Source organism: Macrobrachium rosenbergii, chromosome 3, assembly GCF_040412425.1.
Source record: "Macrobrachium rosenbergii isolate ZJJX-2024 chromosome 3, ASM4041242v1, whole genome shotgun sequence".
NCBI classification, from domain to species: domain Eukaryota; kingdom Metazoa; phylum Arthropoda; class Malacostraca; order Decapoda; family Palaemonidae; genus Macrobrachium; species Macrobrachium rosenbergii.
The window spans coordinates 7,788,953-7,812,727 of record NC_089743.1 but is presented as its reverse complement, the minus strand read 5'-3'; the positions used below and the strand labels follow the sequence as shown (position 1 = coordinate 7,812,727).

Sequence of the window (23,775 nt, the reverse complement as noted above, 5' to 3'; positions counted from 1 at the left end):
ATTTTCCCACTTAATAATCTGATAAGCCACTTACCAACACTGATAAACCTCTTACCAATGCCAAAAATCGCTTACCGTCACCAAAAATCTGGTTAACAACATTGTTAGCTTAGCATCATAAAACCAAAATGCCATTAACCAATGCCGCCAACAAGCGAGGACTACCTATACATAAGAACAAAGTTACAGCCATGAAGGAAAAGTGAAACAATGAGATGCTGAAACTAATGACATGACAAATAAAGATATACAGAGACAAAAAGATAATAGTTATATATATATGATAGGATATATAGTATAATATATATATATATATATATATATATATATATATAATATATATATATATATATATATATATATATATATATATATATATAATATATATAATATATATATATATATATATATATATATATATATATATATATATATATATATATATATATATATATATATATATATTATAATATATATATATATATATATATATATATATATATATAATATATATATATATAATATATATATATATATATATATGCTAATATATATATAAATATATATATATATGGATTAACATATAAAATCTATATATTGGTATATATGTTATAGTCAATGGATTAACATCAAAATCTATATATATGGTATATTGTTTTTATTTATTGTCTATATATATACATATATATATATATATATATATAATATATATATATATATATATTTTATATATATACATATATACCATATATATATATATATAAATAATGTATATACATATATATATATATATATATATATATAATATATATATATATATATATATATATATATATATATATATATATATATATTATATATGTATATATATATATATATATATATAAAGTCTAAGGGAATACAAAAGGTTGGGAAATCACAAAACGTGGATTAACATCAAAATCTACCTATTGGTAATTGTCCCCCAGTCAATGGATTAACATCAAAATCTACCTATTGGTAATTGTTTTTATTTTGTCTTTCAAATCCTTCTGGAACATATATTTTATTACAGGACCAAGTGAAAATAATCCTTGGCTTAAATTTAGGTTATTCTCCCCGGTCAACTGAACCGTAAAGGATTCCAACAAGTTTCTGGGAATAGTTTCATTACTTCGTATCTTACACTGCTTTGTGTCCAGTTCATTCTGTAGGACTTTTCACTCAGACGCAAAAATAGAGCATTACTGGTCTGACCTGTTCTTACTGATTATTTGTGTTGTTTTAATCTTGTATTTAATTCTTTAGTGGTCTGACCTAAGTAAAATAAATCATAATCCATACAACAAACTTTGTATATAATATTCCTGTCTTTTCGGGGGGTATGTTTTCTAAGCATGTTTTTGATTTCAGGGGGTATGTTTTCTAAGCATGTTTATGATATTATTATATCAATTTATAACAATTTAAAAAAGGTTTTACAGCTTCAAATCCAATAAAATGTGACAAACAAAGGGTGTCTGAGGCCAGTTCTTTTTTTTCTGATTTTTCATAGAAGGTCTTTATAGCTTTATTGTAACAAATATCCATAATGTGGGGTGGATAGCATAGATCTCTTCCTATTTTTCTGATGTTTTTGAATCCTTGATCTAAAAACTCAGGATTGACTCTTCGCAAGGCTTGAAGAAACTGATGAAAAAAATGGAATTTTTATATTTATATGATGCCCTGAATAATAGTGCACATATGTCAAATTATTTGTCTTTTTCCTATAAATACTAAATTTACAATTAAAAGGTACCCTTTTTAATATAAATGTCCAAAAAAGGTACATGTTCATCTTTCTCTAACTTGAGTGTAAATTTAATAATTCATTTATTGAGCCAATATGTTATTAACATCCAAATCTTTTGGGATGATGGCTAAAATATCATCAACATAATGGTATCATGATTTAAAATCAAATATACATATATATATATATATATATATATATATATATATATATATATATATATATATATATATATATATATATATATATATATATATATAATATATATATGTTATATATATATATATCATATATATATCTTCCAGTCAATAAGTCAAATGAAATAAGGACTAGGCAATTAATTAATTTATTTTAGTATGATTCACTGTAGGCAAATTCACCTCTATAACTGCTCTGTCACCACTGCCTTTGGGGGGAAACCACTTTAATTTCTTTCTTGTCCAAGTGCTGCTGGAAATCCTTAAATTCCAGGTGCGGACCCAATCAGGGCTAATCATCGCCTGAGGCAGGTCAGCTGGCGAATTGAACGTGAGCTCCGCCATCTTGGAACTCGAGTCATGCGGACTCGCATTGCCATGTGGGCAGAATGATCCTAACGCCACCTAGGAGGAGAAAAAGCATGATTCCCGAAAGTTATAAAAGGTCTTGGAGTGAGACGCTCGGTCTTAGAATTGCTCGGATGCCACCACTGGATGGATGTCCTGTCCCTTGCTCCATTAAACTGCCTATTTCTAACATGAGGCTGCCAGTAACCAAAGTAACCTCTAATGTGAAATTATTCACTTGCCCTCCCTCTCGCTAGCCCCCATAAGAAGAGATCTTCAGCTCCTAAATAAGGTAAAGTACCAGGATTTAAGGTTTTTTGTCAGTCACGTTCCCTATTCATCTTTAACTATTTTCTGCTTCGTTTTTCACAGTGCAATATACCTAGAGTGAGACCTGCATTGCTTTTTATATTTTGTGATGTTTAATTTGCAAAGCATTGCCGAGAAGTTTAACTTAATCGTATGATATGCGAGTCATTGGAATCGAGTTCAGTCAGGGCATCTTCTATGCAATTCCTCGATTCCCTCATTACAGTGCTAGTTCCGGTTGAGTAACTATAAGGGTTTCCATTACAGATTAGGAGTTCGTCAGCTGTGGATCTGTGCCATCTTGTGTGCTTAGTGGACCCCACTACCTCATTTTCAATGCACTTTGAAGTGGGCATCCCACTGTGTTTCCCCCAGCAAATTCCCAGTCATTTGCTCTTCATCTTATTACACCAGAATTACGCTATCATTCTTCTGATGTGTTTTCCTTTGTAAATATAATTAATTAAGTCAAACCCCAGAGTTTGCTGACTCACTCCCCTCTTGAAGTAGGCCTTCAGCCGTATTTTGTTGTTTATAATTTTAGCTGACTCAAGGCCAGAGTCCAGATTTTTGTGGTAACTGAGGTAAGTTGCGCATCATCCTAGTATACTCCACTGATCTGGGAAGACCCCAGCTTTAAAATTATAACAATATACATGCAGTCATACCCCGAACTTGTGCAAGGTTAGGTTCCAGAACCCCTCGCGCAAAATGAATTTTTGTGTAAGTTTGGCACGGTTTCTAAAAATGCTAATAAATGCTTATTTCTAGAATTTAAACACTAATTATGACCCTAATCATGCTCCCAAAGTATTAAGATAACTTTTAAATTAAATTAAAGTTAATTTAATTTCATTTAAAAGTTAGCTTAATACATTCCCCTTAGAAAAAAAAAAATAAATGGTTGACTTAAAAATATAAGTGTGTGAAGATTACTATACTATTTTTCTTTCTCCCCCTTCCAACCAACTTATTTTTAGAAGTCTTCTCAACCTCGTTTTCAAGAACTACTTTATTCTAGTATGTCTCTTTCTATTTGTTCTGAAATGATTTTTCATGAACAAACAGTGTTTTTTATTTGGACTAATACAACTCTTAGTTGTCTCTATGTTTTGGAATGTAATATTTGCCACACTAGAGCATTTACAGTTCATAGATGGTACAGGTAAAGTTAGATCAACTTACATTTTCTATTGTACAGGTAAAGACATACAGAGAAATAGTAATAAACTAAAATATGTGTGAGCACTAACAGAGAGAGAGAGAGAGAGAGAGAGAGAGAGAGAGAGAGAGAGAGAATTATTATTTTTATTATTTAGTGTTATTTAATTTACAATAAAGTTGAAAACTTATAAATTACATAAAAAATTAAACAAACACTTTTTGCTGGGTTCTCAAGGGTTTCTCAGGATTCTCAAATGTTCTTGTGTCTGTGAATGCGCACAACTTTGGGGTATCTTGCAGTTTGGGGTATTACTGTATGTATGTATATATGATATATATATATATATATATATATATATATATATATATATATATATATATATATATATATATATATATATATATATATATATATATATATATATATATATATATATACAGCGTGTTTTGAAATTAGAGCCCCCCTCTACAGCATAAACTAAAATTAATATGGACAAAAACAAAAGTAATTCAGAACAGGTATTTATTTAAGTTTCTCTCTGAGTATTTTATATTTTGTGTGGCCTCCATCTGCCTGTGCCACAGCCTGCATTCTTGAGGGGTATGATTTCAGCAAATCACAAAAAAGCTGACACTCAAAACTCCATTTCCCTGAGCACTTCGGTCACCTCTCTTTGCAGGTCGTCGAGGCTTGGTTTACCATCATAGTTCACTGTGCGCGCTTCAGTAGAATCCTTTAAGATACTACCAATGTTTTCACACACATTAAGGTCAGGGGAGCTACCCAGAAATTCACTTGACGAGAAGAAATCGATACCAGTTTCAAAGCAGCTCCTGTGTCTGAAGAGCCTGAAACATGGTGCCTTATCATGCAAAAAATGTGACTTCTTCAACAGATAACACATTTTCAGGATCTTTGAGGAAAGGAAATACTCCACCAGTAAGCACAGTTTCTCTGAAGTATTCGCCATTCCATGACTGTCCTTTTCTTTGATGATCCACATTAACAGTTTGGCTGTGAAACAGAAAAAATTCTCAAACATTCAGGAAATTTCACAACTTGGCGATAGTGCACGTCATCGCTGATATCATCCAAATTTGTAGCCCAAATGATGTCATTTTTATGATTTGGCTTCCTGACTGTGTAAATGAAGAATTCATCTGATGCGGCAACATGGAGAAAGTCAGCTTTATCCCAATCTTTAAGAAATGAACTACAAAACCATGCACGGTCTTCTCTCTGTTGCTGAGTGATGTTGGGCTTGCTGATAACATGAAATGGCTTGATACCAGATTTTTTCAACTCATGATATACAGCACTATAACTTCTCTTCTTTCACTCTTTTGTTTCTAGTTCAAGCGCCAATTTACGTAAAGACTTTCTTGGTCTACCCACTGTCTCAGCTCTAGTTCAAGCGCCAATTTATGTAAAGACTTTTTTGGTCTACCCACTGCCTCAGCTATGATGTCTTTTGAATCCTGAGAAATAACTTCAGGCCCTCCAAGATTCTCACTCTTTTCACAATGACAGTCATATGGATTTTTGTTCCAGTTTCTTTTAACAAAGGATTCATCTCTTTTAATGTATTTAGCTATCCAGGAACGTGAAATGAAGGATGCGCCAGCATCCCTGGCCTCTCTGAAGGTTATAGCCCAGATTCGGTCAATCCATCTGATTTCCTCTGAGTCATTAGCCATGGCTGTATCTAACTCCGTCACTCAGTCTGAAAATACAAGAAATGTAAAATGAAAAATAGCTTAATAGAAACTTAAAATAATGTACTTGGAGATAGGCTATAGCAGAAAACTTCATAACTTTCCATTTGATCTGTGAAGAAGGGAGCTCTAATTTTGAAACACCAGTATATATATATATTATATATATATATATATATATATATATATATATATATATATATATATATATATATATATATATATATATATATATATATATATATATATATATATATATATATATATATATATATGTGTGTGTGTGTGTGCATGGAGTGCGTGCATGTGTATATATATATGTATATATATATATATATATATATATATATATATATATATATATATATATATATATATATATATATATATATATATATATATATATATATATATATATTATATATATATATATATATATATATATATATATATATATATATATATATATATATATATATATATATATATATATATATATATATATTACTTATTTATGTGCAATAAGTTACTATATAGAAACCACATTTTATGATAAAATGAATTTTTATATATACTTACCAAGTAACTATGTAATCAAAGCCCTCCCACCTCCCGTCTCATGGACATAGGGCACAAACAAATTGAGCTCTCCAGCACTGTTGTACCTGTTCTTTCCTGAAAGTGGGCCAAGTCTAGTTACCTACACCAAAACAATAGAGCGTTACCGCGAATTTCAAATTCTGAACTGCTGTGATAGTTAGAAACTAATAGCTTTTAGTTCCTTGGTAAGTAAGTATGTATATATATATATATATATATATATATATATATATATATATATATATATATATATACAGGCAGTCCCGGTTTACGACCGGTTCCGACTTACTGACGTTCGAGGTTACGACGCTTTTCAAATATATTCATCAGAAATTATTTCGGCTTACGGCGCATGTTCGGGGTTTACGACGCGTCCGAAATGCGCCCGATCCGACGGAAGAAATATGGCCCAAAACGGCAGAATAATCATAATTTGAAGGTTTTTGATGTAAAACTCAATAATAATGCAGTTTACATCGTTTTCAATGCACCCAGAGCATTAAAAGTAAGGTTTTCTTATGATTTTTTACGATTTTCGATGATTTTCCCGACTTCTTTTCGGATTATTTTTAGATTCTGAACTTCGGCGCAGAAACGGAACCCCGTCATAAACTATACCGCCTGTATATATATATATATATATATATATATATATATTATATCTCAAGAAGCCACCATAAAAAAATACTGTTTTATTGTTTTATCCTTGACCGTGCATTTGCTAGCACAGGTCGAAGGTAGGGAAAAGAGGGTAGCGCTTTGATTGCTCAGTGTAGGTGCACATTACTGCCCCTTAACAGCAATACTAGGAACAACTTAGCTAACCACCTCATTCTGTTTTCTGCCGTACTCGATGAAACATTGAGTGCTTACAGCAGCTTGTTCTTATTTTCTGGTTATCACCAGATTTCGGTAGTATTACACAACCACCGGAGCGCATATTTCATAGCCTTCGTGCAGGAATCTTTCAGGATGAGTCTTTTTTTCTTTCAATTATTACCTTGATTCAGATTCATCAACAAGCCGGCTACTTGCAAGTTGCCGGTAATAGTTCGGTCTTAAAGGTAATGCTCGAAAGTTACAACATTCCTTTAGGCCAAAACTTTTACACTTATGTTTTGCCTACCAGGCTTAGGCTACCTGCAAATTGCCAGTAAATAATTGCCTTAAAAGTAATTCTTGGATATTACGCCATTCCATTAGGCCATAGAACTTTTGCATTCATGATTTGTTTACCGGGCATAGGCTACACCCAACCACTGGTAAATGACTGCCTTAAAAGTAATTCTTGAATGCTGCATAGTTCCGTTAGACCAAACTTTTGCTTTTAGGATTAGGTTACCAGCCATAGGCTGTTCGCAAGCCGCCGGTAAATAATTATCTTAAAGTAATTCTTGAATGTTACACCATTCCTTTAGACGAACCATTTACGATTTATTTTTTTGTTTATTGGGCCTAAGCATCTCATAAGCCTCCGATAAATTATTTTAAAGTAATTCTTAAACGTTGCACCATTCCATTAGGCCAAAACGTTTGTAATTTGTTTTGTTTACCGGGACCGGGGTACTCATCACACTTTCCCTTGCAGAGAACTGAAAAGTGTAGGGGCTGGAACGTAGTAAGGAGAGAATGGTGCGTAACGTTTGGCTGCCCTGGCCGTAGGCAGAAATGTTCTCGACAACTGAGTATCGTTACCAGTTCTTGTTTCAGCAGTACTTTGGAATGTTACAGAGATGGTTCAAATGGCCCTGGTGTACGGAGGTATTTTCCTGGTATCACGCAATCATGAACGCTCCACATCTTTAGCTTCTGGCCTCCAGTGCTGGCCACTTGCATCCACTACTGGTGGGCGTATTCAGTTACTGTAATGGATTCGTTCACTAATTAGAGAATAAAAACACTTTGTTCTACAATATTAGAGTTGAATTTGCTTTGATACTTTAATGCTGAATCTAGTTTTTTATATAAATTTATCTTTTATTTTAGAAGATACATGTACATTTATCTTAAAATGCATACATGTCTGAACATATAAAATGCTAATGTTATTCATACATTTTACTCATGTCTGTATGCCCAGATACCAGAAATCGCTTTAAAGATATAAAAAAAGTATATAGTAATTGATTACTAATTGATTATTTTTCATGAAAGTAATCAGTAACTGCAATTACCAAAAATCAGTGAAACGCCCACCACTAGCCTCCACTCGCCTCTTGCTTCCTCCTGCCACCGTGCACACAGGAGCAACTGCCAACTTCCTCTACCTGCCTCCTGCCTCCTCCTGCCTCCCAGGCCCACCTCAGAGAGCACAGCACTGGGTGCCAGCTCATGTCCACCTGGCGCCAATTCTCTCCTGCTACTAGCCCTCCTATGTTATCCACTTGCTCCCTCACCTGGCTCCCTCACTTCCTTCCCATGCCTTTGCCAGCCTTATATTACGGTTATCATAAATTAAACCATTGTAATAGTGAAGTGTTGTGCAGTGGAGAAGGTGGCTGCTCATCCCCTGATGCTCCTAGATGAAGGTCCTTGTCCTGCTCTCCCGCACCTGGGAGAAGACATACTGGAGGTCCAAGGGAGGTCGTGGGGTTTACATACAGGTAGTCCCCCCCTTCAGTCAAGCCTGTTGCCAGTCCCAGGTATTGACAGACAGCCACTGGAAAGGCATCTTACTGGATGTATAGTGGAGGAGGTGGCTAACCGGTCGCTCGGACATTGGGCGATCCGACACTATATGCTTGGATACTGGCCATTCAGACACTGGGCGCTCAGACACTGGGTGCTTCGACACAGATCGCTTGAACACTGGACATTTGGAAACTAGGCGCTCGGCGGCTGGGCACTCGGAATGCTTCTTCGAAGAGGAAGACCACTTCGGTGCCAAATACTGGCACTCCATCACAGAAGTATCATGTACGGCATGCTCGGGACTATCCCAAAAACAGCAGGATGGGAGAGGTATATGCTCTTGCTCCCTGGGAAGCTTACAGGGAAGCAGGGATGTGTGCTCAGCTGAAGTAACATGCCTTTTCAGTGGCCTAGAAACTATCAAAAAGCGCTTACCGCCTCTGTCCGCACTGGAGTCTGAGTCACTGGACAACAGAGCATGAACATCCGTATAGACGCCTTTCCAGTGGCTGTCCGCCGAGCCCTGAGTATGATCAACAGGCTCAGTTGAGGGGGCAACTACCTTTGGGAAAACCCCACCAACCTCCCTCAGACCTCCAGTTTGCCTCCTCCCAGGTTTGGGTGTTTGACATTGACCTATGTCTAGGAGCATCAGTGGGACAATTAGTCACCTCCTCCACTGACACTGACTTTGCACCAACACTGATCACACTCACTTGGTCCATAAGGGCCTTAACAGAAGACCCGACCTGGGCTACAGTGTTAACAAGAAGACCAAACTTTTGGTCTACCCTAGCCTCGAGGCTGGCAATGGCATCAGGTTCGGAAGAATGGGAACCAGGTAACAGAGTTGCAGGAAAATTCAGAGGGCTGGTGATAGGGGAGAAAGCAGTCACAGGCATAGAAGGCACAGGTTGAACAGCGATATCCAATTTCGGAGTAGAAACCTGACTGGCTTAACCCCTAGCTTCGGCTCTAGCAGCTGACTTTCTCTGTTTGTCTTTCTAAAGTTTATCAAGATGTGCATCTAACACTTTCCATTTCCCCTGATCCCAGTCTTTGCATTCGTTACATTTAAGTTCAAACGAACAAATCTGCCCTCCACAAAGGCAACACAAAGTGTGCGAGTAAGTCTGGTATTACAGCCTTTGCTGCAATACCTAATACTAGACAAACTAGAATCCTACATACCAAGTCAAGAAAAGTCAAAAGTCTGAATAAGGAACTAGCTAAGCTAACAATTATTAGTGCTCTACCAACATGAATGAATACTTCACCAAAGGGTAAAGATACAACCATACAGCAAAATTCAAGTCAGAGCTGCTCAACCAACAAATGATCAGTTATTGACTGGCAGAAACGAACTGAGCTCTAAAGCACTGTTGTACCCACTCTTCCCTGAAAGTGGGCAGGGTCTAGTTACCTACACCAAAACAACAGAGCGTTACCTTGAATATTAAATCTTGAACTGCCACAATAGTTAGAAACTAATAGATATGTAGTTACTTGGTAAGTTACTTATATATATATATATATATATATATATATATATATATATATATATATATATATATATATATATATATATATATATATATATATATATATATATATATATATATAGATATATATATATATATATATATATATATATATATATATATATATATATATATATATATATATATATATATATATATATATATATATATATATATATATATATATATATATATATATATATATATATATATATATATATATATATATATATATAGATATAGATATATATATATATGTATGTATGTATGTATGTATGTATGTATGTATGATATGTATAGATATAATATATATATATATATATATATATATATATATATATATATATATATATATATATATATATATATATATATATATATATATATATATATATATATATATATATATATATATATATATATATATATATATATATATATATATATATATATATATATATATATATATATATATATATAGTATATATATATATATATATATATATATATATATATATATAGATATATATATATATATATATATATATATATATATATATATATATATATATATATATAGATATATATATATATATATATATATATATATATATATATATATATATATATATATATATATATATATATATATATATATATATATATATATATATATATATATATATATATATATATATACATATATATATACATATATATATATATATATATATATATATATATATATATATATATATATATATATATATATATATATATATATATATATATATATATATATATACATATATATATATATATATATATATATATATATATATATATATATATATATATATATATATATATATATATATATATATATATATATATATATATATAGTAAACCCAATATTCATGGGGATGAATACCACACCCCCTCAAAAGCTAGAACCTGCAAGTACTTAGAAACCTTCTAAAAACACTTAGAACTATCTATTTTGATAGCTCAAACACACAATAAAAACACTACCAATATTTATACAGCTATTATCCTTCTCACAATGGTGTCAGGTTCCAAAAAAACCCATTGCTTGTTGGAAAATACATATCTCGAATATAGCCTTGCCTACATTAGGGTATTCAGTAGCATTTATACATACATGGCAGCCTACCCTACACTATAAAGTATACTATATATATATATGTGTGATACAGTAATTATTATTATCAGCTAATTCTGGAGGCTCATGCAGAGTGACTTATGATAATTCAATACAAAGAGAAACTGAATAACAAACAAGAATTAGCTTAGCCTGGACTATGGTATATCGTATACATATACGGTAGCGTAGCCTACATTACACTGTACAGTACTCTATATATTAACATATCGTATTATACAAACATCAACATAACAAATATGCATCCTTTTAATGGATCTTTTAAAATGTTATGCCTTAATTCACTCTATCCAATAATATTGTATATATTCTTATATTGCTTTTGTATTATAAAATGCGATCATAGCGATCAATGTTTTGGTTTGGAAATCGTTTACGCAGTGTTTATTTCACCGTGTTTAACTCACTTCAGAGCATTTTTCTTGCTTCTAGTTAGCATAAATGAATCTCTGGATACTTTATTCATATGGGTCAAGGTTATTTTTCGTTATACTGTGCGAAGTGTTTTTAAGTCAAAATATAACTTAAATACATCTCACTGTGAAACTAATTTAGCTTTTTTTTTCGTTAACAGATGACGTGGGGTGTTTGTTTTGTGTAAAAAAATCAAGATTTTGTTTGCTATTTTCACTTGATTCCATCATAAAATGAGCTTTACATATTTATCATTTATTGGAGTAAAAATAGAGCTAATGTATTCTTTCATGCCCAGTAGTTTTGATTAAAATACTTTCTCTCCAATTTTAATTATGGTCAAGTTTCATCCATATTGCCAATGCACGATAATTTATAGTCATTAGCAGTATATTTCTTTGCTGATCTTTTATCCATACCGAATAAGGGTATAATGTAAAATATATCAGTCCTATTCTACTTAGCGTCATTTGTACTATAATGTGTATTACCATATGATGGTTGAAATACAAGCAAAAGGGCTGTTGTTATCCGATTCAGTGATAAACAAAACAACAGTTTCTCAGTCAGCTGATTATGGCTATACACATTTACAAAAGAGTATAGCGTTGCTAACAATACTTTTATCATCTCTGTTACTTTTTTAACTAGAAGATGGGATAAGGAGTTGGAGGAAAAGAAGCTGGTCTATTGTAATTTGGTCTCTCTCGGTGCCTGATTGTAATGGTTGCCTGCGCCCGCATGCAATTTAAAAATATTTTATAAATATTGTCCTATCAGTATTAATTGCTTACCCCATTGCAAAATCAAATTATCGTAAGGTGAACTATTGTAACTCGAGCACTACCTGGGCATTTTGAAAATGAGATGAAAATAAAGTAATTAGTGAATTTTTCTCAGTGAAAAATACAGTGAATGGGCAGATTTTCAGTGAACAATGCGTATATATCCATTGAGAAATCTGTGAATAGGTGAGTCCATGAATCGTGAGACAGCAAATATGGGGTTTACTATATATATATATATAGTACTATAAAACTTTAGTCCGGCCATATTGATATATATAAACATATATAAATTTGAAGGAACCAAAGTGCAAGAAAAATTCTATCAAATCATTAGGCATACATACTGAGAGTAGCTGTATATTTATTCGATAAAAGAAAAGTTGACAGAAAGGTTTTGGCTGGCGATCTATATATATGAATTTTTATATCCACGCTCCCGTATTTTTGGCCTACCCTGGTCACATCCTGGGACCCTGTGACCTTACTATGGGGAAATTTAAGGATCTGAATGAACAGATCATAGCACAGATATGTGCATTAAAGGAATCAGGTCTTAAAACGAAGGAAATATCGCTCAGGTGGGTGTGGCGATATATCTGTTAGGCATGGGTTGCCAAGTTTCACCAGGGTGGAAGGCGATATACCGTATAAGTAAAACGCTCTGGGAGGCCTAAGACTTCTAATCGATATGACTATTTTAAAGCGTCAATTAGAGGTTAATCCACGCATGACATCAAGGAAATTGAAGAATCAACCCACATTTGGTGATGTTTCCATATATATATCAATCGCCGTTCAATGAACTTGGATACATATATACCGTCCATTTAAGCCAATTTTGACCAAGTTACAGAGGATAAAGAGTCAAATTTGCTCAGAAGTACAGCGTGTAATGAGTCTCAATGGCTAAGCCTGCTTTGGTCAGATGAATCAATTTTTGGTCACTTGTAATAGAGGTCGTAATGTTTTTCCATAAGAAATAACGACCCTCTTGACCCTAACCTCGAAGGACTTAAACACCTGATTCTCTCATGGTTTGGGAGCTTTTTACTGGTCTTGCCTGTTATTCAAAACTTTAAAAAAATGAAAAAGTTAACCAGTATAATTATTTGGAGTTGAATGTGACATTTTGCCTGATGCATTCAGAGGATACGGGTGCCACATGTTTTCAGCAGGATGGCGTAGGCTCAAAAAATCTGGCACTCAGTGGCTTCCAGGATTCGAAGTTCCCTTCATCAATGATTGGCCTGGTAATAGCCCTGACATTAGCCCAATAGAAAACTTATGGGAGATCGTAAAGAGGATCTACAAGACAAAGATGTGTGCGTCTGTTCCAAGAAGGCAGAAATCCAACTTGGAACAACATACCAAAAATGCTTCATAATTTGGCCTTGTCTGTACCAAAACGACTGAAGGAGGTGATTAAACGTAAGGGTTGTCCTACTAAATATTAGTGAATACTAATAAAGGTAATTTAGACTTAGAATTGTGTTGTTATTAGCCTATTTGTAGTTTAGTTATGTTGACATGTTTTGAGTTGAGTGAGTGAAAAAGTTTTGTCGAAAACTGTTTATATATATATATATATATATATATATATATATATATATATATATATATACACATACACATACACATACATACTGTATATTTATTTATTTATATATATATATATATATATATATATATATATATATATATATATATATATATATATATATATATATATTTACTGCAAATATATATACTATATATATTATATCTATATTTATATATATATTATTATACATTTTATATTTATATATTACTTATTTATATATATACATATTTATACACATGCACACATATATATATTATATATATATATATATATATATACAGTAGAACAGTCTGTCCTCGACACTAATTTGTTCCAGAAGAAGTGCCAGATTCAATTTTGTTGAATTCTGAGTTAATTTCTCCCCATAAGAAATAACTGAAAATGGATTAATCCATTTCTGACCACCAGTCATTACCCCAACCTTGCCTTTTTATACAAAAAAACTTTTACAATTAATTAAATAAGTTCATAGTTGAATAACTTACCGTATCAAAGCAACAGCATTTTTAAATGCATACTGTATCAAAAAAATTGGCCTATGACCAATGCTTAAATGATAGCATGGGAAGAACTAGGTAGCCTACAACTACCAGAATGTAGCTGCAGGTACACATGAAAACTGTTTTTTCTAACATTGAAAATCATATCATTCATAATACAGTATTTATATTCCAATTACTGTTGTCTGTTAGCATAAAATTAAAAAAAAAAAAATTACTCAACATTTCATGTTGAAAAACCACAGCGCACCTGGTGGTGTATCGCGGTACTAATTAGTAAACATTCAATATTTATGGTAAAATTTCATACAGAGTCTACTGGAATAGTGTACAAAATCATGTAAAACATATTTACTGAAAGATGTTTTACAGTGATTTTGTATATTCCAGTAGACTCTGTATAAAATTTACCATAAATATTTAATGTTTATATAATTAATATGTACCAGGTTGGCGCTGTGGTTTGTTCATCTGCCACAAGCTGCGGAGTTCATATTTAGAAATTTTTCTTAATTTTATGATAACATATACAGTAATTATGTATATTAATTTAATATATAATATATTTTTAACATATGTGTTGTTTGAGGCTTTAAATGCTTTTAAATAAGCATGGGAAGAACGCCACCAACAACGCCAATATATATATAGCCGCCAGAAACTCTTTTTCTGCAAACATCATATGATTCATATATATATATTCGGTTTGTTGTTTGATATCGATGCAAAATTTACTCAACATTTCATATTGAAATCCAACTATATTCTAGTACAGTCAAGGACCATATTCTATATATATATATATATATACATATATATATATATATATATATATATATATATATATATATATATATATATATATATATATATACCTAAAAGATAAAATCACTGACTTAATTACAAATTAGTTACCTTACATATATTTTTTATTTTATCTTTTAGGTCATTCTTAAATGACCTAAAAGATAAAATAACTGACTTAATTACAAATTAGTTACCTTAATATATTTTCTATGTGCCGTATCCATATGTTTAATTTATAAAAATGTTCATCTTGCAAAAATTATTACTGTTTACATAAAAGAGAATTATTTTGTTTTACTAATATTTTTTGGGTGGTCAGTCTCGCCCTTGTATAATCTTTGAATTGTCCTGTCCCTGCTTCTGAATGGTTGACCCTAATCCTTTGTAAAACCTCTTAAATATTTAACCCTGTTTTGGTAGTTCTACTAATTCTTCAATTGTGTTGGATTCCAGGTATATATTTTTCCTTTGTAATCCCCATCTGTCATTTATATGAACTTTCTTTGTAAACTTACTGTTGTATTTCTTCAGTCGGCTAAGTAAAGGACGAAAGAGTCGAAAGGTCTCGCAGCACTCCAGTGTTTCCCTTTCCTTCGTGGATTTTATCTTTAATTTCATATTATCTTTATATATTATATATATATATATATATATATATATATATATATATATATATATATATATATATATATATATTACATAAATATGTATATGTATTTGTATGCATATACAGTAATACCTCGAACTTGCGCGATTCGAGTTGCACGAATTCACAGACACATGAATTTTTCATTGGAACCTAACACGAGTTTTTCACAGACACGCGAACATTTGCGAACACTGAGAAACCCAGCAAAAGTGCTTGTTTAATTTTTTTATGTAGTTTATAAGTTTTCAAGCTTTTATGTATAAATTAAATAACATTAAATATTATTAAAAGTAATAATTTCTCTCTCTCTCTCTCTCTCTCTTTCTCTCTCTCTCTCTCTTTTAGTGAGATGGATTTTTATGGTACATGTATACAGGTATGTTTATTTGTATGATAAACTTTTTGTCTAATAATAAGTACTAATTTTCAATAATAATAATAATAATAATAATAATAATAATAATAAAACTGTAATTACGAAATTCAAATTATTTTGAACAAACAAATTCTTCCCTCGTCTTTGTAGGAAGGTCGAAGGCAAAAGCTGTCAGACATGTCATTTAACAAGACAAGGAGGGGAGTGTTGCTAATCAGTGGTCAAATTTTTCTAGTAATTTCTCTCTCTCTCTCTCTCTCTCTCTGTGTCCGTAATAATTAATAAAAAATTTCACTCCCTTAAGTAAGGACAACTGTTATCTCTCTCTCTCTCTCTCTCTCTCTCTCTCTCTCTCTCTCTCTCTCTCTCTCTCTCTCTCTCTCTCTCTCTCTCTCTCTCTCTCTCTCTTTCGTTCAAAGTTAGCTAACCTATGTATTACAGCACTGTTTCTTTGTATGTCTTTAACTGTACAGTAGATAATTTTGAATTAATCTAATTTTACCTGTACCGTTTACAAACTGTAAATACGCTGTTCTAAAACATAGAGACAGAGCATTTCAGAACAAAGAGAAAGTGACAGAATAAAGAAGTTTTTACAAACAGGTTGAGAAGACTTCTAAAATAGATCGGCGGAATGGGGGAGAGAGTCACACCATTTATTTCTTTTTTTTTAAGGGTAATGTATTAAGCTAACTTTTAAATGAAAATACAGTAACTTTTATTTCATTTAAAAGTTAGTTTAATACTGAATTTCCATCTTTTGATATCTAACGGAAGAATAACTTTCTCTCTCTCTCTCTCTCTCCGTAACAATTCATAAATAATATAACTTGATATTTCAAGTAAGGACAATATCTCTCTCTCTCTCTGTTATTATTGATAAATAATTTCACTCTCTTAAGTAAGGACAACCCTTCTCTCTCTCTCTCTCTCTCTCTCTCTCTCTCTCTCTCTCTCTCTCTCTCTCTCTCTCTCTCTCTCGTTTGGTGCTAGTGATGTCTTACCCCCACAATATTCTTTTCCAGATAGTAAGTCATAAGTATACCAAGTTTGGTTGAAATTGCTCCATACGTTTCAGAGTTACGCTGGAACATACATACGTCCATTTTGATAGACATATATATATATATATATATATATATATATATATATATATATATATATATATATATATATATATATATATATATATATATATATATATATATATATATATATATATATATATGTATGTATATATGTATATATATATATATATATATATATATATATATATATATATATATATATATATATATATATATATATATATATATATATATATATATATATATATGTATGTATGTATGTATGTATGTATGTATGTATGTGTATATATATATATATATATATATATATATATATATATATATATATATATATATATATATATATATATATATATATATATATGTATGTATATATGTATATATATATGTATGTATGTATATATATATATATATATATATATATATATATATATATATATATATATATATATATATATATATATATATATATATATATATATATATATATATATATATATATATATATATATATATATATATTCAAATCATGGTACTGTTATGTTGATATTTTGGCCACATACCCAAAAATTTGGAGGTAAGTAATGTACTGGCTCAAATAAATGATCTGTTCCCTTCTATTAAATTTACACTTGAGTTAGAGGTTGTTTTTGCTTTGCAAGAGTTTTGGCTTTTGTTCCTGCAGGAGATATCCCAGTATTCATACATGTACAGTAAACCCCTGTATTCGCAGTCTCATGATTCACGGACTCACTTATTCGAGGATTTCTCTATGGAACATATACTGTATACGCATTATTCACTGAAAATACACCCATTCATGGTGTTTTTTACTGAGAGATATTCACTAATTACTGAATTTTCATATCATTTTCATGACTAAATGCACTTTTTGTGATAAAATTATTAAAATACTCAGGTAGTGCTCGAGTTATGATAGTTTGCCTTATGATAATTCGATTTTGCAATGGGGTAAGCAATTAATACCAATACCACAATATTCATAAAATATTTTAGAATTTCCCACGGCGCAGGCAGTAGCGTACAATCAGGCAGCGAGAGAGACCAAATTACAATACTGTAGACCAGCTTCTTTTCCTCCAACTCTTTATCCCATCTTCTAGTTAAAAAAGTAACTGAGAATGATAAAAGTATTGTTAGTATCATTATACTCTTGCATAAATGTGTACAGACATAACAACCAAATGAGAAACTGTTGTTTTGTTTATCAACGAATCAGATAACAACAGCAATTTTGCTTGTATTTCAACCATCGTATGGTAATACACAATTATCGTGGGTTATACTACAAATGACGTTAAGTAGAATAGGACTGATATATTTTTACATTATACCCTTATTCAGTATGGATAAAAGATCAGCAAGGAAATATACTGCTAAATTTATGCTGCATGTTGTAGCTGAATCTGAGAAAACAATGTTCAAGCTGCTAATGACTATAAGTTATTGTGCATCGGCAACATGGATGAAACTCGACCGTGATTAATTAGTGCTATTTTTACGCCGATAAACGATAAATACGTAAAGCTCGTATTATGATGGAATAAAGTGAAAATAGCAAACGAGATCTTGATTTTTTTTACACAAAACAAATGCCCTCAAATGGCCGTCATCTATTAACGAAAAAAATAGTTACATTAATTTCACAACTAGGCGTATTTCAGTTATATTTCGACTTAAAACACTCCGTACAGTATAACGAAAAATAACTTTGCCCCATATAAATAAAGTATCTAGAGATTCATTTACACTAACTAGAAGCAAGAAAAGCTCTCTGAACTGAGTTAAATGTGGCGAAATAAACACAGCGTAAACACTTCCAAACCAAAAGATTGATCGCTATGATCGCAATTTATAATACAAAAGCAATATAAGAATATATACAGTATTATTGGATAGAGTGAATTTAGGCATAAAATTTTAAAAGATCCATGGAAAAGATGCATATTTTTTAAGTTGATGTTTTTATAATACTATATGTGAATATAGAGTACAGTATAATGTAGGCTATGCTACCATATATGTATACGATATACCGTAGTGTAGGCTAAGCTAATTCTTGTTTGTTATTCAATTTCTCTTTGTACTGAATTATCATAAGTCACTCTACATGAGCCTCCAGAATTAGTTGATATTATTAATATTAATAATTACTATACTGTGCATGTATAGAATATACTTTATAGTGTAGGGTAGGCTACCATACATGTATACATGGTACCGAATACCCTAGTGTGGGCTAGGCTATATTTGAGATAAGTTTTTTCCAACAAACGATGGTCTTTTTGGAACCTAACCCCATCGTAAGTAGGATAATACCTGTATAAGCATTTTTAGTGTTTTTTTGTGTGTGGTTGAACTATCAAAATAGGCAGTTCTAAGTGTTTTTTTAAGGGTTCTAAGTATTTGTGGGTTCTAGCTATTTGTGGGGGTGGGGGTGGTATGCTTCCCCACGAATACAGGGGTTTACTGCATGTACATACATACATACATATAGATATATATATATATATATATATAATATATATATATATATATATATATATATATATATATATATATATATATATATATATATATATATATATATATATGAGCCTCGATGGCTCAGTCGGTAGAGCAGCAACCTAGGACTTCGTAGAGGTCCATGGCGCGGTTCAAATCTGCAGCCGACTGGTCAGAGAAGGCAGACACTTTGCTATCCGTGTAGACACCCGGGATTACATATGTAATCAACGGATAGGTTTGCTGAAAGCAAATGGGTGTTACAGACTAATACACACATAAACAAAGCCACTCCAACATCTTCTAAAAACATAACAGACACCTTACACATCTCTAACTGTCGACCTAACCGTCCAGTTCTCCTCGCTGCTGGGAGAAAGGGAGCTGGGATTGGTACGATACACGTACACATTGTTACCGGGGTCTAAGCGATGCCAGGCAGGGCAGCCGATAGAGGCTACGGCCTACCCCAATGCCAAATCAAAGTCCTTCAAAAAGAAGGCATTGTGCTTACCCCATATAAAAATGGGAAAAAGCACGTTAAAAACGAAGATATATATATATATATATATATATATATATATATATATATATATATATATATATATATTGTATGTATGTATACACACATGAAAACTGGTTATACCACCTGCAGGAACAAAAGCCAAAACTCTACAAAGAAAACCCTCTAAGATCAACCCATGAAGACCACACATTAGAGTACCCATATGTCATTTAATGTCTCAGCATACTTTTCTGAAAAACCCACAAGTACAAGTTCTCAACTGTGTCTCCTATTAAACACAATAAACAAATAAATAAAATTATCTGACACAATGGTTCCAGAGATCCAGTGCTCTGTCCTCAGGCCTATCTCTACCCTGGTCACCTTTGAGATTGCACTTGGCAGTTCTCAGACTTATGTCAATGTTCTTCAACCCACTCTTCAACAACACTAAGCATGCCCATGTGTACACATACATCATACACACAAATTGCGGTACTGTATAAGGATCAGCTTCACTAAGAAGTATGAATTTATTACATTTTCTCAGTGACACCCACACATTAACATTAATACTACAAAAAGATATCTAAAAAATGAAACATTTTGCAGAAATGGCGTGCTCTAATATTTGTGTTTGTTTGCTGTATATCCATAGTTTTCAATGTATAAAGCAGACAATGGTAGCATAATGTTACTTCTTACCTATCAGCCAAGGAAGTGAGCTCCATAATGCCATAGCCCACGACTGCTCAAATGCTGAACCAAGACAAGCAAGAAAACTTGGCCATTTCTTTCTGACACACTGCATTACAATCTATGTGATTGTTCTTCACTGTTGTCTTATGTAAGTCTGGAAAATCAATCAATCAATAAGTGAGTTATCCAAAAAAAAAAAAAAAAAAAAAAAGCTAGAAAATTTTAAAATTACACACTGAAAAATAACCTGAAAATTGCTTAAGTCTAGCAAGGGTTAGTGGTTTGGTAGCAAATGGCTGTTGGTGCTGTCAGAGAGAGAGAGAGAGAGAGAGAGAGAGAGAGAGAGAGAGAGAGAGAGAGAGAGAGAGAGAGAGAGAGAGAGAGAGAGAGAGAGTATAAAAGAACAAAATATGGTGACAAAACTGGATCAAATCTAATACTTTAATCAGAAAAAGCAATCAATCTATGAGTACACTGTACCTAAAATTTTGCAATGCCATTAGTTTTTAACTGATTTGACATCGTATGTACAGTATGTGTGTGTGTTCGTATGTGAGTGTGTGTGTGTGTGACTTTTTCCAAACCTGAAAACAAGTTTAAAATATAAGGTCTGAATTAATATTACTAACAACAACACCCAAACACTATAACAAACTGTTTCTACCTACAATTTTGAATCGCTTGCACTTGATAAGTATCACAAATTCATGAACAGTCAATTAAGCAATACAGCAATGTTCAATCTATTTGTAAAATTAGCACAGTCACAAAACAAAGATTACAAGAAAAGTGTGGTGAATTTGCAATTTTCATTGTCACAAAAAAACATTTTTTTTTGCTACAAGACAAGAGAAACAACAAAAATGCACAAAGAAGGAAATACAAGCAGTTCCACAGTAACATTACTTTCAAGGTACAAATCAGCAACATGCACCAGCGTTTTGCACTGAAAAGGCTTCCTTCCTTTAATTTCTTTCTCTCCTCTGTTCTTTATTCTCTCATTTGTTAAGTTTTTTTGTTTTGTGTACTTGAATATCTTGCATCTGTAGTAAAATATTTTACAAGGAGAATTTTGAAGCTATATTGAAAAAATACTATAGTTTCAACCGGCTGGAAACATATTTGAATCAGTTAAGTACTACCAAAGTCAACAATTTATGCAATTCAAAGCACACGCAAAATCTAATTTTTAAAAAAATTAAAGATATGAATGTCTTGGATCCTTTCAATGCTCTACAGAGCATTAGTTTCTGTAATGTCTGCATAAGCAGCAGAATTACTATTCTCATCAAAAGCACCAATCAAACTATACAATACCCCCTATAATGTAAAAATCAATTTGCAGACAATTTACACCATTTTCATTAAAACTTCTTATGGGCAAAACTAAAAGGATACATACAAAGCTTCTGGCTTAAGCTACAACAAGATGGAAAGTGAGAGATTCTGGAATGACCTTGCTTTTGAAAAAAAAAAAAAAAACCAAGTACTGTACATGTACAGTAATACTTATGAATAATAAATATTTTAATGCAATACCTTCTCCTTCCATCACTCTTATCCATGTACAGTAATGTGAAAGTGACAATGAAATGAAGTGAAACAGAAATTTGTGAACAATGTTCCGTAATATAACTTCAATATTATGCAATTCTGTTGCAACAAAAATCATTTGGAGAAACAAAAAACTGTAAGGTTATACAGCATATCACGTAGGCCTCAAGTTCAACCAAGTCTTGTTTTTCTGTATAAAACCAATACCTGAATATCATGGCTGGATTACTGTGTGCAAAATATTCACAAACCTGATAAAATATTCAGTACCACCATCAAACACACATACACACACACACACACACACACACACACATATATATATATATATATATATATATATATATATATATATATATATATATATATATATATATATATATATATATATATATATATATATATATATATATATATAATATACTGTATATATAACATTAATCTGACTGCAAAATCTATTATTATCAATACAAGATGAAACACTTGTAATTCCCAATTTCTTAAACAATATGAAGAACTTGACATCAGGAGAGAGAGAGAGAGAGAGAGAGAGAGAGAGAGAGAGAGAGAGAGAGAGAAAGTAAATGAAAGGATTTCTATAAAGATTTGTCAGAGAATTTATTATTTTCAACCTAAAGAAGTGGTCCATTCCATTTTCATAACCAGAAGAAAAAAAAATTGTACTTTTCATAAATGTTGCATGGTTTTTGAAGAGCATTGCCAAATGCACTGTATGGTGAAGAAGTCTTCTTATCTCCATTTAACAACCCTAACCCAAACCCGCAATACAATGGAGAGTCCCTTT

The 23,775-nt window shown here is 31.7% G+C and overlaps 1 protein-coding gene across 3 annotated transcripts in view; it reads right to left on the bottom strand.

Moving 5' to 3' along the window:
- The window catches only part of LOC136852452 (dehydrogenase/reductase SDR family protein 7-like), a 95,018-nt gene that overhangs the window by 59,092 nt on the left and 12,151 nt on the right, over positions 1 to 23,775 (bottom strand). For all 3 annotated transcript variants that reach the window (XM_067127085.1, XM_067127094.1, XM_067127104.1), the window contains exon 2: positions 21,423 to 21,570. In XM_067127085.1, the coding sequence (XP_066983186.1) occupies positions 21,423 to 21,528 (106 nt within the window). In that variant the 5' untranslated portion in view covers positions 21,529 to 21,570. The remainder of the gene's footprint in view (positions 1 to 21,422; positions 21,571 to 23,775) is intronic.